The sequence below is a fragment of the Barbus barbus genome (genome assembly GCF_936440315.1).
Source record: "Barbus barbus genome assembly, chromosome: 8".
In the NCBI taxonomy this organism is placed as follows: domain Eukaryota; kingdom Metazoa; phylum Chordata; class Actinopteri; order Cypriniformes; family Cyprinidae; genus Barbus; species Barbus barbus.
The window spans coordinates 28277040-28291035 of NC_136736.1; the positions used below are offsets into that span (position 1 = coordinate 28277040).

The window sequence follows — 13996 nt, forward strand, 5'->3', positions numbered from 1 at the left end:
CATGCAGCAAGATAATGACCCAAAACATAGTGCCAAAGCAACAAAGGAGTTCATCAGGGGCAAGAAGTGGAAGGTTTTAGACTGGCCAAGTCAATCTCCACACTTAAACCCTGTAGAGTATGCATTTTACCTGCTAAAGAAGAGACTGAAGGGAGTAACCCCCCAAAACTGAAAGAGGCTGCGGTGAAAGCCTGGAAAAGCATCACAAAAGAAGAATGCAAAAGTTTGGTGATGTCAGTGGGTCACAGGCTTGATGCATTTATTGAAAGCAAAGGATTTGCAACTAAATATTAAGTCTTTTTAACGTTAATCTATGATAATTCTATCTGTTCCAATACTTTTGGTAACATGAAACATGGGTGGGTTCAAACAAAAGGTGCTATCTTCTAAGTTGTGTATCAGATCCAGATAAAAATACCTGTAAATAAAAGATGAAATGTTAATCTCTCATCTCATATTCATCTTTTGATGTCAAACCCAAATGTTTTCAGTCTACAGGCAAAAATAAAGGAATTGGCCTTTCTGTTCCAATACTTTTGGAGGGCACTGTATATACTGTGTGTGTATCTTTTCTCTTCAAATATTGATATACAATAATATCTTACATCTCTCTCTCTCTCTCTCTCTCTCTCTCTCTCTCAATTACAAAAATGATATAAATCAATTTTTGATATTTCACATCAACCTATCTCGAAAAAAAAAAAGGAAACCGAGAATCTCATAGCAGACAGCAATAATGTAATTTAAGTTACAACGTTACTATTTTTATTGGATCAATAAAAATACAGTTTTATTATAGCTATTTTATTGCAATTGTAATTTATATACAGCATATCATAAATAATCTCTATATACGCTTTACTAAAGGACGGAAGATGCAATGAAAGAGTTGTGAAGAGAAAACTCAAAGCTAAAGATGAGATTTTATGAAGTTTTTATTGAATTTTTGAAGTCTGTAAAAACATTTGCCTTGCAACAAAACAATATTCTTTGTATTTGAATCAGTATAGACATTTTGAAGTTATGAGTCAAGTTATAAGTGCTAAATATTCATGTTTGTTTGCACTTCAGGTGACGAGGGCTGACAGCAAAAAGATGGGGCCATTTTCCTGACAGTATTTGTGCCATTATGTGACTTAGCCAATGTTTATTACCTTTCACAGGATGAGATCGCTCGCCTCTCCGCTCTACAACCACAAGTGGACAAGCTGCATGAACAACTTCAGGAGCTGCAGCAGAAAGAAGAGACTCCTGTTCTCTTTGATGCTGACATCTCTGCCTTCCAAGAGCACTACCACCATGTCCTCGAGGACCTGAGGGCCAGGGAAAGACAGCTTGTTCTGGGTGAGGGGTGTCTAGCGCTATGCTATTTGGGTTAACGTTGAGGGAGTTTAAAAGTGGATCACTAACATACTGTACTATGACAGCACTTATGACGTAGGATTCAGACTGCAGTGTGGTCTGGTTTGATTACATTAGCCTCTGAGCTGGCAGCATTTTCATAAATCTTTCAAATCAACGAGCATCTCTATCCTATTATGCTACAAAAGCGTCTGAAACTTTCATGGCCTTGTTCTAATTTTTAAGTACTCTCTGGCTGAAAGGTAATTCATGTCTGCGTTTCTACACAATTTAGAAAGATTCTTAAACTATTTTCTATGCTGATTATGTGAGAAATTGTTCAGAATTATGCAGAATGCTAAAATGTGAGTAAAAATTACTCTGACAGTACTTCACTCTGAGTAGTTGCTGAAACATAATCAGATGATTTGATAATGAATTGTTTGTGAAAAACAAACATATAGGAAGTGGGGCATGTGTTGAATTTTGTGAATGATAGACATTCAGGATCTGTGTAAAACTGCAGGACTGCTGGCAGATGTTGTGTAAGAGATTGTTCAGACATGTTTTCTTTTCTTTTCTCTTGTATTAGTCCAGTCTAGTCTTCCACCAGCACGTTATAAGGATGTGATGGCAGCGCTGCTGGCCTGGCTGCAGCAGTGTGAGAATAAACTAGCCATCCCCTCTACAGCAGTGACTGAGTACCCTGTCATGGAGCAGAGGCTCAAAGACATCAAGGTATGAGATTTTACTCGTTTTAAAAGAAATATTATTATTTTATATATATATATATATATATATATATATATATATATATATATATATATATGACATCTCTGTTGAATATATTTACATTTAGAATAATTATAATTATTTCTGAAGTATCATTTGACACTGAAGACAGTAATAGTGGCTAGTGGCTAGTGAAATACAGCTTTGCTATCACAGGAATCAATTTATTTAATAAATTAAGTAAAGATTAAGTTTAAAATTAGTGCTGTCAAATGATTAATCGCAACCAAAATAAAAGTTTTTGTTTACAGTTATGTTTTGTGTGTGTTCTGTGTGTATATATATATATATATATATATATATATATATATATATATATATATATATATATATATATATAATTACACACACATGCATGTATATATTTAAGAAAAATGTTATATTTATATATTAAATATATTTATATATAAATTAAATTATATAGATCTAAATGTACATATAAATGCATGTAAATATTTTCTAAAAAAGTATACCATGTGTGTGTATTTATATGTACATAATAAATATACACAGTACACACACATATTATGTAAACAAAAACTTTTATTTTGGATGCGATTAATTGTGATTATTCGTTTGACAGTACTATTTAAAATATATTAAAGTGCCCCTATTATGCCATTTTTAAGGTGCATAATATTGTTTTGGGAGTCTCGTACAATAGGCTTACATGCATGCAAGGTCAAACCTTGCTTTCCTTTTCTCAAAATATGCATGTAATATAAAACCCTCCTTTTTGTGAGCCTACTCTGCTCTGATTGGTCAGATGGCCCAGTCTGTTGTGATTGGTCTAACGAGTACAGAAATGATATGCCCATTGCCATATTTCTGTATTTTGAATGCTCGATAGAAAATATAAACATCTATTATTTATCATACTTACAGGTTGAGATTCAGTGAGCCATTTTTCAAGAGCAAGCTTTTTGTGAATCCCGCAATGAACTCGTAGTGAAGTAGTTATCAATAAAATGACGTGTTTGAGGGTGGGTCAAGTTGTTCACAGCCGGCCAATGTAAAACATAGACGGGTATTGTGCAATTGTGTTACCACGTGACTTGTAGCTGTCACAGAAGTGGGATTTAAATTGCTAATGACTAATTTACGCTGTTCAGAGTCGGTTCTTTCTTTTGGGGGACAATAATTCTATTTAACCAGTTATTTGAAATTGTAATACTATTTTACAGTATTACTACTTTTACTGTATTTTTGATTAAATAAATGCATATTTTGTGAACATAAAAAAAAAAAAAATTACAAATATTAAAGACCCCAAATATTTGTGTAGTAGTGTTTACACATACAAATAGTATACTTCTATCCAGACACTAAAGACAGAATCTACTGACTTTATTTGCAGTTTGTGTTCTGATTTTTAAATAAAATCTTCAGAATTATGTAAAATTAATTCAAACCATTCCATTCGTTTTAAAATGTGTTTATTATGATAGTGAATGTATTAAATGGGGCTGAAAGCATTATTAAATTGTACAAGATTCCAAGTGTGATATGAACATTAATCTGGCATTTGAGAAAGTAAATTCAAACAATTACACACTTAAACATTTATGGTAATATTTAGTATGAATTAAATAAATATAAATCAACAGAAATCAATGTTACTTTGGTTTCTAGTTGGTTGGTTTGGTTTCTAGGAGATTTGAAGTAGATTGTACCACATAATATGATTATTAGTTATTATTAACATGTTTACCAAAATGCTACATTTACTATGGTAGATCATGAGGAACAAGTATTTTTGCTAAATGTACTTTTTTTAATTTACTATTTCTTTTTATGTACATTGAATGAGAGCCAAACTATTTTTCAGTCAATTCAAGCAGCACAGAAGGAGCATCAGGGTGACGTGGATGACCTCAATAAAATGGCTGAGCAGGTGTTCCAGAAAGCGCCTCCAGAGATCTGTCAGAAGTACCGGACCGAGCTGGACAACGTGATGGTGCGCTGGAGGCGTGTGTCTGAGCAGCTGGAGGAGAACATCCAGAAGCTGCAGGATCACATGAACAAATTACAGCAGTTCCAGGCACGTGCTGAAACAATATGCTGATGAGGCTTTTCCTCAAATTACACTGGCTCTAGTTTCTCTGAAGCAGACACACTTCACCTACACCACGCTGGGTGCTTTCCAAGTAAAATGTACTGGAATGCAGGCACCTGAAGATGTTGGCTGTGTCTCAACACCTAGTCAGCTGCCTACCCAGAGAGCTTATAAGATTTTGAACTACATTCTTCCGAGAAGAGAAATTTATTGCTTAAAAAGGTTGCTGTTTTATATCTCAGGTGACGATTCTCGATTCAGTAGAAATTAAGCTCAGTCAACAGCATTTGTCACTTGTAATAACTTGTCACTTGTTCTCTTTAAAAAGAGCAAAAATCAAGGTTACACTGGGGCACTTACATTGCAAGTGATTGAGACTTTTAAATATGAAGCTTGCAATTTTATATAACACTTCACATTCATTCTTTTGATAAAATGTGTATTATTTGAGCTGTAAAGTTGTTCTCATTACTTTTAAGGTCATTTAAAAATTGTGGCAACAAACTTGTAAACTTGGTTATACTGTAACTTTACACAGGAAAGGTTACGAAGTAATTTTTTCACTAAAATCATGTTAACACATACATAGTTTTGATTTTGAAACAGTGAGTATTTCATTGTTCACTGTTCTGTCTCATTCACAAATGAAATGAATTTTTTTTTTTAAATACAAAAGTGCATAAAACTACAAAAGGATCGATTGCCTCACTTAAAGGTGGGGTAAGCAATTTCTGGAAGCCAATGTTGATATTTGAAATCACCAAAACAAACACGCCCCGACCCCAAAAGGGTCTCGTCCCTATTTTGATAGCTCCGCCCCACACATACGTAGCCTACGCAACCCAGGCAACGATTAGTTCTGTGAAACAAAGCAAAATCAATGCTACACCGTGTCTACACCGGACGTGAGCGGTGCAACAAAATACTATAGTCATTATAATCAGTGATGCTGTCTACACTGGATGCTGCGCGGTTCGACACGACAAATCGTCAAATCCCTGACAGAACACTGGGCATTCTATTTATGACGTGCTGACACAAATTTCAAATGATTTTCAATGGTCGCTTTATCGCGTTCAGTGTAGGCAGCCTTTAGCTGTAGCGGCGCGCCGTGTCCGGTGGAGACATGGTGTCACTCACCTATCGAGAAGAACCAAAGCAACCTTGAGTTCTCTCCAGCACTGGAAAACTGATCCGATATTTACACGGGTCCTACTTCTTTGCCTTATCGTTCTGCAGACGTTTTCCTCTTCTTTTTTTTAATCCGCCATCTCTATCTTTCTGTCGCTCGACTTGGCTGTTCAATGAACGTCGCTCTCTCCTCCACATCATGAGTAGACACACCCCTTACTGCTGATTGGCTACAAGTTTGTTTTGGTACTCGGCCCCGACTCAGTTTTCTAAAGCGTTTTTGAAAAATTACATACCCTGCCTTTAATACACTTAGTATAAAACATGTTTACCAAAAACACCACATATACTATTGTTAGTTATTTTTAGTTACATTTTTGTTAAATTTCTATGGGTTGCTGCAGCAGAAAGTATGACTGCATCTTCAGATAACCCATTATTTATATATCTATCCCATGGTAGAATGACACAAAGACTCTACAGAAGTGGATGGCAGAAGTGGATGTTTTCCTGAATGAGGAATGGCCAGCTCTGGGAGATGCAGAGGCTTTGGAGAAACAGTTGGAACAGTGCACGGTGAGGACAGTCTTTATTTATTTAGCAATAAAAACTAAGTTTGTGGATCAAACTAGAATAGAGCTCTTGATGCTATACTGACCTAGAGAAAGATGTGCTAAAATAACAACCGTGATCCAGAAACTCACCATTGTGTTTCACAAGCATGGCCCATAAATTAAAATTCAGAAGAGAGTGCTTTTTTATGCAGAGGCGAAGCGTAGCCTAAATTAAAGCATTGGTCTGGAAGAGGAAGAGCTGTTTCTCATTAAGATGAAATCTGCAAAAATATGTTGCGAGACCTGCTAATATAGCCGCAGCGGTGGATGAATAAGCCATAAACCCATTGGGACCTGACTCAGTAAAGACCCTGCCTTCTCTTTTCAGGCAATGACAGGAAATGATTTTTCATATTACTAGTCATGAAAACTGTAGCTTAACACGAAATTACATTTTTCAAATAGTATCTCAGCATTTCCGTACCCCATGGTAAATTAGCTGCAATAATGGCAATAGATTCGCTTCTATCTAGTAGAATTGGGTCAATGCATTGTCATGACCTGGTTTTCAGGATGGCCAAGACCATCTATTTCAAACATTCTCCTTTGATTTGCCAGGCTCTGGTGAACGACATCCACACCGTCCAACCAAGTCTGAACGGCATCAATGAGGTGGGACTGGCCTTGAAGAGGGAAGCTGAGACACCGTTTGCCATCAAAATGCAGAAGATGCTTGATGAGCTCAATGCTCAGTGGGAGCTCATTTGCAAACAGGTAATTAATGGACCACACGGTCTTGCGGTGCATTATACTAATTAATTACGAGGTGAGGTACAATTTAGTGATCTTTAAAAGCCCACGCATACCATTTTCACACCTAGGCGATATCCAAGTCAAACTTTGATGTTATTAGAGCACTTTTCTACAGTTTTCAGGAAGTCATTAAAACAAAAATGTGTTTTTGTTGGTCCTCAGGCATATGCAAAGAAATCAGCCCTGAAAGGAGGGCTGGACATGACGGTAAGTTTGAGGAAGGAGATGCAGGAAATGCAGGAGTGGATCACTCAGGCAGAGGAAGAGTATCTGGAACGAGACTTCCAGTACAAGACACCTGAGGAGCTTCATAAGGCGGTGGAGGAACTGAAGGTTTGTTCCTTTTAAACATGTTTCTTCAGAGGAAGAAAATTTAATGGAGTTGTCATTGGCATCTCTTAATTATAGCATCTCAGATGTTTCTCTGGAAAATTAAAACGAATTGTAGACATATAGTAAGAGTATAGAGCTAAAATTATTAATTAAAGACATAATTTGTATATCATAGCTTAGCCTTAGATAATTTGATCTTGAAAGAATTTGGTTAAAACATACAAAAATCATTCAGCCTAACATAATCTGAGACATTATTAAATAGGTAAATAACTTTAATGTGATATTTAGTTAAATGTCTCAATTTGTTCTTCATTTATTCATGTTGCTGTTTTTGAAAACAGAGTTGAGATCATATTGATGATGTTTCTTTTCTGTGGGTGTATCTTGAGGCGCTAAAAAGCAAAGGTTAAAACTTGAATAAAGAATTTAGTTTTTTGCATTTTATTTTTGTATTGGAAATTTACACATTTTGCAGCCCTGCAACCAAAATGTGGGACATCTTTACAATTTTATATGCTAGTTTTTGTAATTTAGTTACTTTCTTTCTACCTAAGCATTAAATAAATACTAATGTTATATATATATAATCATGTGGTTACAGGGTTGCATGCAAAACGTAGGACACGGCTAAATATTTCTGGAATGACCAACTATCAATAATTAAATGTATCAAAATATTTTATTTCTACAAAGAATTGAATATCAATTGTGTCAAAATTATGACATTTCTAATGTTGGATACCTCAAAAAGAACCGGACCATTGAGGTGGAACAAGCCAAAATCCACATTTCAAGATGGAGACATTATTTGACTAATTTTCATGCTGTGTTAGTTTTATGTTCGATAATAGCTTATCTAACACATCTAATCTCACTTGAGAACATGGGATTTGTGTCTTCGTTGCTTTTAACAACAGTCAGGGGACACCAATTTGTACCCCATTCAGTGAAAGTCCTGAGACACCAAACTTTAAAGAAAAGAAAAACGAACATGTTGTACTGAGAACAAAGTGTCTGAGAATCTCCCCAGGCACTTGTCATGAGAGCAGAATACTGACACCTAGACAACTGAAATATATTAATTTCCTAACAGGTTCCGTCTCGATGTACAGAAGCTTTTCACCTCTATGTGATCCTGTTGCCTTGTGCTTTTTATGAAGTAAATGGGGCACATTTTTGTTTAACTTCCCAAGTTCAACAGTCAACAGCGGGGATCTTGTATTCTCTCTGTCCCAGTGCCAAACTTAGCTTAACTTTGCAAGCAGAGGCTTAAGAGAATCCTGATGTTCACTAACCTTGGTGAAAACATCTGAATGCTCACGTAATCTCGTCTCTCCCACTCAGCGGGCTCAAGAGGAAGTCCATCAAAAGGAAACAAAGGTGAAGCTACTGACAGATAAAGTCACCAATTTCATTTCAAAGGCTCCTCCTGTGGCCCATGATGCCCTAAAGGCAGAACTGGATGTTTTGACTTCTAACTACCAGCGACTGTGCAGCCGGTTGGATGGAAAATGCAAGACTTTAGAGGTGAGCTTGATATTGTGCCAGTGATGGGGTTGTGCTCAGGAGTCAGATAGTGTCTCGTTCATTGACATTTATTCATTTGGCAGACGCTTTCATCCAAAGCAACTTAAAGTCCTTAGATTTACACTTTATCAGTGTGTGTGTGTTCCCTGGGAATCAAATCCACGATTTTGATGTTGCTAGCGCCAGGCTCTTTCAGTTCCAACCACTAATGTGGTTCTTCTAACCTTTGATCAAATTCTCAGGACCCAGGCCCAATGTGATATGTTTGACTGACCACATGCCAATTTCTGTTGGCTGTTGTAGGAGGTGTGGGCATGTTGGTGTGAGCTGCTGTCTTATTTGGAGTTGGAGAATGCCTGGATGGACCTACTGGAGAAGAAACTTGATGAAACCGAAAGCCTTCAAGGAGGTGTAGAGGAAATAGAAGAAGCTTTGACTGTGAGTGCTAAAATTTTTTGAGATGAACTTCAAAGATGTTATGTTTACCAAAAGAGGAAGCCTCTTGAAAGCCAGTCATATAAAAAATAGGTTACTTTAATTTGTTTTAAAGGAAGGTTAAATATAGGTTGTTTTAAAAGAATAGTTTTGGTCTGGTTTTCAGGTAAGGATATTATGTGGTTTTAGAAATAAATATTGTGTACGAGTCGTATGCTCTGTTCCTTCTTTTTATAGCTTGACAGCCTGTGGTCACCATGGCCTGTTGATGTTAAAAGAGCTGTATAAATACATTTATTTTTGCGTTCTACTGGAAAAATAAGAGCAGACAGATTTGGAATGACATGAGCATGAGTAAATGATGACACAGTTTTTATTTTAGGTAAGAGTTTGACTTGGAAAGGTCACTCTTTCCCAGAGGAACATTTTATTGTTTAGAGGTTACTCTTTCATATTGCAGGATACTGACATAACTGCCATTCTTATTGGAGTTTCCACTTTGTCTCAGACGTTTCTCAGATTATTATTGATGATCTCTTCTGAAACTGTAGCAGTTTCAGAAGCAGTGTTTTCCAATCAGGGGTTTGAGTTGTCAAAAAGAAAATGTTTGAAAATTATAATATAAATGGAAAATTACAATTAAAAAAAACAAACAAACAAAAAAAAAAAACACGGAATAACAATAATGTTCAAAATCACAGATATTTTGCAAATTACAGTTCAAATTTTATTTTATTTTTTTGCTGTGCAGCCCTGTATATAATTACCAAAAATAAATAATAATAATAAAAATGAAACGCTTCCTAAAAATTAAATATTTCATTTGTTTACTAGCGTGTGATGTGACATCAGAGAACCACAAATATGTGAATGTGTTGTTAAATTATTGAACTATTAACTTCTTTGCGGGTATTTCGAGTAAATATTTTACATCTAAGTGGTTCAACTGACAAAAAACTTTGAGAAACCCCTGCTCTAGAGGTTACACACATTTTACAAGACTGAGAATTAGGAGACTTTAGCAAAACATTTATTGACTTAGCAGGCCCTTTTATCCAAAACTTCTTTAAAAATGAGGAATGCTACCAGAACAAACTCAGTTTGTTGCCTAGGAGAAAATGTGAGAGATTAAATAGATCTTATTTGTGATTTTTCTTTCCTATGAGCAAATACGTGCACTTATCATGATAAAATAGAAAATAAATTCAGTCTTGCACCATCACCATGGAAAGCATCTTTTATTAAGTTTTATGTTTTCAAATGACATCTAAATCATAGGTATTAAAGTGGTTTCCCATTCTCTTCCAGTCTTTAGACACCATGATTAGAGAGCATCCTGAATATAACCGCAACCAGATTCGTGAATTAGCCCAGACCCTTATGGATGGCAGAGTCCTTGATGAGCTCATACACAAAAAAGTGGAGGACTACAACACACGCTGGGATGAACTAATGCAAAGGGTAGGAACTTGTTGTATTGCTGCAGCTGAAACTCTTAAGTATATTCATTGGATTTTCTCATGTTTTGATTCTCTTCTGCATTCTGATATCAAAAACAGGCTCTACAAAGGCGACAGCAGCTGGAGAAGAGCTTGCAGTGGGCCCACAAGAACGACAAAACCCTGCGCCTCATTCAGGACTCTCTAAACGCCACTGACCGACATTTGACTGCTTACATAGCAGATGGCATAGATGCTGTACAGATACCTCAGGAGGCACAGGTATTCATATCATCTCATATATATGGGCCAAATAAACATTATTTTATTTTTTTATTATTTTATTTTATTTAGCGGGTTTCTTCAAAACCGGGTCTCAGGGATTTTTATTTATTTTATATATATTTTTATTTATATATTTTTTTATGTACACTTAACATCTTTGATTTATTTTTAGTTATTTACTTTATTATTTAAAGATAATTATTATTGCATTATTATTATCTCATTAAACAGAAAATTCAGACTGAGTTGAATGGTCATGAGGTGACTCTTGATGACATGAAGAAAAAGGCTGTCGAGGTTGACGCGTCAGAGAAAGTGATTGGAGAGATTGATGCAACATATGTAAGAGTTAACATATAGTAATTTTTACTAGATCCTTCCTTACGGTGGCCCAGTAGTGCACAGCACAACAAAATCTCCACAAACAACGGAAACAAGCCACAACACAATGACGGAAACAAGCGCAAACTCTGTAATTAGCACAACACAACGGAAACAAGCCGCAACACAACAAAATTAGCACAACACCATGGAAACAAGCCACAACACAACAAAATTAACACAACACCATGGAAACAAGCCGCAACACAACAAAATTAGCACAACACCATGGAAACAAGCCACAACACAACAAAATTAGCACAACACAACGGAAACAAGCCACAACACAACAAAATTAGCACAACACAATGGAAACAAGCCGCAACACAACAAAATTAGCACAACACAACAAAATTAGCACAACACCATGGAAACAAGCCACAACACAACAAAATTAGCACAACACAACGGAAACAAGCCACAACACAACAAAATTTGCGCAACACAACAAAATTAGCACAACACCATGGAAACAAGCCGCAACACTACAAAATTAGCACAACACCATGGAAACAAGCCACAACACTACAAAATTAGCACAACACCATGGAAACAAGCCACAACACTACAAAATTAGCACAACACCATGGAAACAAGCCACAACACAACAAAATTAGCACAACACAACGGAAACAAGCCACAACACAACAAAATTTGCGCAACACAACAAAATTAGCACAACACAACGGAAACAAGCCGCAACACAACGGAAACAAGCCGCAACACAACAAAATTAGCACAACACAACGGAACAAGCCACAACACGACAAAATTTGCGCAACACAATGGAAACAAGCTGCAACACAACGGAAACAAGCCACAACACAACAACATTAGCTCAACACAACGGAAGCAAGCCGCAACACAACAAAAACAAGCCGCAACACACTGAAATTAGCACAACACAACAAAATTTGTTCTATGCATTGTGTTGTGGAGATTTCGTTGTGTCGTGCACTACTGGGCCACCGTACTTCCTGTTTAAATACATTCATCAAATAATAAACAAGTAATCAAATACCTGTTAATAAATGCCTGTTTTTTTGTGTCTGTTTAGGATAAACTATTGCTAGTTAAAGGCAAGTTCCGGCTTTTCCAAAAGCCGGCTAACTTTGATCAACGGTTGAGGGAATGTGAGCGAGCGTTAGAGGAGGTGAAAGGGAAGCTGGGAGTGCTGAGTATTCGGAGTGTGGAGCAGGAGGTGGTACAGTCACAGTTGGAGCAGTGCATGGTGGGTAATGCTTGGTGTTTTAATAGCCTTTAACCTATTTTTTTATAAATGCATCAATTGTTAATGCATGAATAGTTGCGGAGATTGAACTGATTACTTCATACGGTATGATATTTGCTCTGTGTTTTGTTAAAGTTTTAATTTGTCTAATTTCTAACTGTTTAATTGTAGTTTTTGTTTAATCATATGTTGCTATTTGGTTCTTGTCAGGCAGCAATATCACACTGAGTTTAATCACATTCTCTATTTCCCCATGTAGAAGTTCTATAAGAATCTGAGTGAGGTGAAAATGGAGGTGGAGACGGTGATAAAGACGGGAAGACAGATTGTGCAGAAGCAGCAGACCGAGCAACCCAAAGACCTGGACGACAGGCTTACGGCCCTCAAACTCACATACAATGATTTGGGTTCACAAGTAAGGGAATGCAAGGCTGTATGTAAGACGTGTGCAGTTCTAGTTTGATACAGCTACTCATTGTGTATTGTTATTGGCAGATTATTCACACTACCATTCAAAAGTTTGGGGTCAGTAAGAGTTTTTTTTTAAAGAAATTAATACTTTTATTCAGCAAGGATGCATTAAAGGGTCATTGGATGCAAAATTCACTTTTCAATTTGTTTGAACATAAATGTGTGTTGGAAGTGTGTGTACACATCCATCCTATAATAATAAAAATCCACCCAGTGTTTTTTTTTTTTTAATTCCTATTTTAAAATCCCCTTTCTCAATTCAGGCTGTTCTGAGATTCCTGTCAGAATGACATAGTTCTGTATAGGCCGGTCCCACGATAGTTGATTGACAAGACCGTCTTACCTTAGACCCGCCCTGAGCGAGCTGAGAGCTGTCCACCTCCGGTGCAGGGAAAGACAAGATGTCTCCTTTTAAGCGATTGAGGCATTTAGTTGTTGGATGTAATAATGAATATAGCAGTCGTCATTTACTCCCGACATCTGAGCCACTGAAGAGGCAGAGGATTAACGTTACTTTCGTTTTGAAGGGAATGCGCCAATCCTGATCTGCCTAAATGCATCTATGTTCGTCCGAATCATTCGTGATCCAGCTTTATCTACAGAAGAAGTGAGTATAAGGGTTTTTATGAATCTTTGCAAATTGCCTTTCCTAATAATGTAATAGTTAGCCAGTTTTGCGGCTGAAGTTTATGCTGCATTCACATGCTATCGGAATTATCGTAAATACGAGCTTCCTAATCGGAAATTGGACATGAACGGCCTTAGAGAGGCCTTATATGGCCAATTTCCGACTAGGAAACTCGTATTTATGATAATTCGGATAGCACGTGAATGCAGCATAGTATGCTCCATAGATATATACACTCACTGGCCACTTTGTTAGGTACACCTTGCTAGTACTGGGTTGGACCCCCTTTTGCCTTCAGAACTGCCTGAATTCTTCGTGGCATAGATTCAACAAGGTGTTAGAAACATTCCTCAAAGATTTTGGTCCATATTGACATGATAGCATCACGCAGTTGCTGCAGATTTGTCAGCTGCACTTCCATGATGCGAATCTCGCGTTCCACCACATCCCAAAGGTGCTCTTTTGGATTGAGATCTGGTGACTGTGGAGGCCATTTGAGTAAAGTGAACTCATTGTCATGTTCAAGAAACCAGTCTGAGATGATTTGAGCTTTTTGACATGGTGCATTAGCCTGCT

At 36.8% G+C, this 13996-nt stretch overlaps 1 protein-coding gene across 1 annotated transcript in view; it reads left to right on the top strand.

The window, feature by feature from the left end:
- The window catches only part of LOC306874038 (dystrophin-like), a 111365-nt gene that overhangs the window by 24755 nt on the left and 72614 nt on the right, over nucleotides 1-13996 (top strand). The window contains exons 20-32 of the mRNA XM_079423751.1: nucleotides 1164-1344; nucleotides 1934-2079; nucleotides 3962-4174; nucleotides 5783-5896; nucleotides 6493-6648; nucleotides 6850-7020; nucleotides 8368-8550; nucleotides 8854-8988; nucleotides 10294-10446; nucleotides 10545-10706; nucleotides 10941-11051; nucleotides 12148-12321; nucleotides 12581-12736. Coding sequence (XP_079279877.1) covers nucleotides 1164-1344; nucleotides 1934-2079; nucleotides 3962-4174; nucleotides 5783-5896; nucleotides 6493-6648; nucleotides 6850-7020; nucleotides 8368-8550; nucleotides 8854-8988; nucleotides 10294-10446; nucleotides 10545-10706; nucleotides 10941-11051; nucleotides 12148-12321; nucleotides 12581-12736 — 2055 coding nt within the window. The remainder of the gene's footprint in view (nucleotides 1-1163; nucleotides 1345-1933; nucleotides 2080-3961; nucleotides 4175-5782; nucleotides 5897-6492; nucleotides 6649-6849; nucleotides 7021-8367; nucleotides 8551-8853; nucleotides 8989-10293; nucleotides 10447-10544; nucleotides 10707-10940; nucleotides 11052-12147; nucleotides 12322-12580; nucleotides 12737-13996) is intronic.